The 1506-nt window shown below is 38.2% G+C and overlaps 1 protein-coding gene across 1 annotated transcript in view; it reads right to left on the bottom strand.

Moving 5' to 3' along the window:
- The window catches only part of LOC108570825 (serine/threonine-protein kinase NLK), a 102798-nt gene that overhangs the window by 9111 nt on the left and 92181 nt on the right, over nt 1-1506 (bottom strand). The window contains exon 10 of the mRNA XM_017932747.1: nt 199-292. Within this exon, the coding sequence (XP_017788236.1) occupies nt 199-292 (94 nt within the window). The remainder of the gene's footprint in view (nt 1-198; nt 293-1506) is intronic.

Genomic DNA, 1506 nt, shown 5'->3' with positions numbered 1-1506 from the left:
CTGTCTTTCTTTTTTTTTTCGATTTTTTTTTCTTTTCTGTTCGTTTTTGATTATTAATATCCTTTCTTAATATTCCCTCTTATCCTAAACCTAACCACCCTAAATTATCTCTGCTATCATCGACACACGATCGATATTTATTCCTTTTCTCTCGATTATAATATTTAACCTGCAGATGATCGGCCACCTAAGGCTTACCTTGCGAAGCTCTTGAACGCCGCTGACTGCGGATTTATGCAGAGCGGCACGCGCGACGTGTTCAGCTGTTCCGCTATAAATTTGTGCATTTCCTCTGAAACAGACAATGTTGGATTGTCGAGTGAATATCGAGGGTTCGACGAGTGCTCGGGAATCTCGTTTCTACGATTTGTCGTTTTAGAATACTTGGACGAGCGGTTTAGGTATCGCGGGGAAATACTGGGTGACACTTTCGTGGCCTGTGATTAATTCATACTTAGAGTACAGATTGAAGATTGAGAGCTGCAGCGTTCAATTTGTATTTCTGGAGAGTGTTAACCCTTTGCACTTGATTTCATTGAAATTTTAGTTGGATTAAAATGAAGCGAATTAAGAAAATAAGTAAATCAATTTTCAAACTTGTATAATTTTTCTTTTTAACAGGAACCTTTAGGTTTTTGAATTTTTCGCTGCAAAAGTGTGCAAGAGTTAGTGGTTGATCTTAAAAAAAAAATAAAAATAAGTAAATCAATTTTGAAACTTTTATAATTATTCTTTTTAACGTGAAACTTTAGGCTTTCAAAATTTTCACTGCAACAGTGCACCAGAGCTATTGGTCGATTATAAAAAAAAAAAAAATGCTGAAAGTGTAAAGGGTTAAAATTAAAATCACAAGCAGCAAAAGTGTTACTCCGACGCAATAAAAACACCTCCACACTCGATCTTATCCTAAAATCCGTCTCTTTATATCTTTCTCACCGTATTCGTGGTCCCATGAAGAGGTTGCAAAATTTCTCTTCGAAGAAATTCACCGCGATATTTATTTTTCGAAAGAGGCTTCGAAAAAGGCTCGAACCGCTTTTGAGGTCGCGCAGACAGGGCAATAAAAATTTACGAACATCTCGGAGGTCGTTCTGGTAGCACAAGAGACCTTTGTTCCACCCTGCTAGCACGATTCGTTGCGACACCTTTTCTCGGACACGTGGGATCGCGACGTGAAACGCGATTACTTCGTTACGGGAATCGCATGCCAGTTGTATGACAAACTCGAGTGAGAAATCAAACTGGTGTCTGCGATAGACGCGTCGTATATGATAATCCCACGATTAGTATCACGTATCGCGAACTCAATGGGCGTAATTTATGCGGAATCGGGATGGTGTCGACGTTAATGGGTCTTCTGACGTGTAAATAAAGGGTTAATTTTGCGGATCGATTACCGTTCTTTCGAAATCACGTTGGTGAAATTAATTTTCGTGAAACGTGAGTTTGAAGACTTGACAAGATTTTAGTGAAGAAAATGTAAAATTTTGTAAATTTTTTAGTCAA

This window comes from Habropoda laboriosa, unplaced genomic scaffold, assembly GCF_001263275.1.
Source record: "Habropoda laboriosa isolate 0110345459 unplaced genomic scaffold, ASM126327v1 scaffold15, whole genome shotgun sequence".
Taxonomy (NCBI): domain Eukaryota; kingdom Metazoa; phylum Arthropoda; class Insecta; order Hymenoptera; family Apidae; genus Habropoda; species Habropoda laboriosa.
The sequence above is the reverse complement of the archived record's forward strand: the minus strand, read 5'-3'. Positions and strand labels throughout refer to the sequence as shown.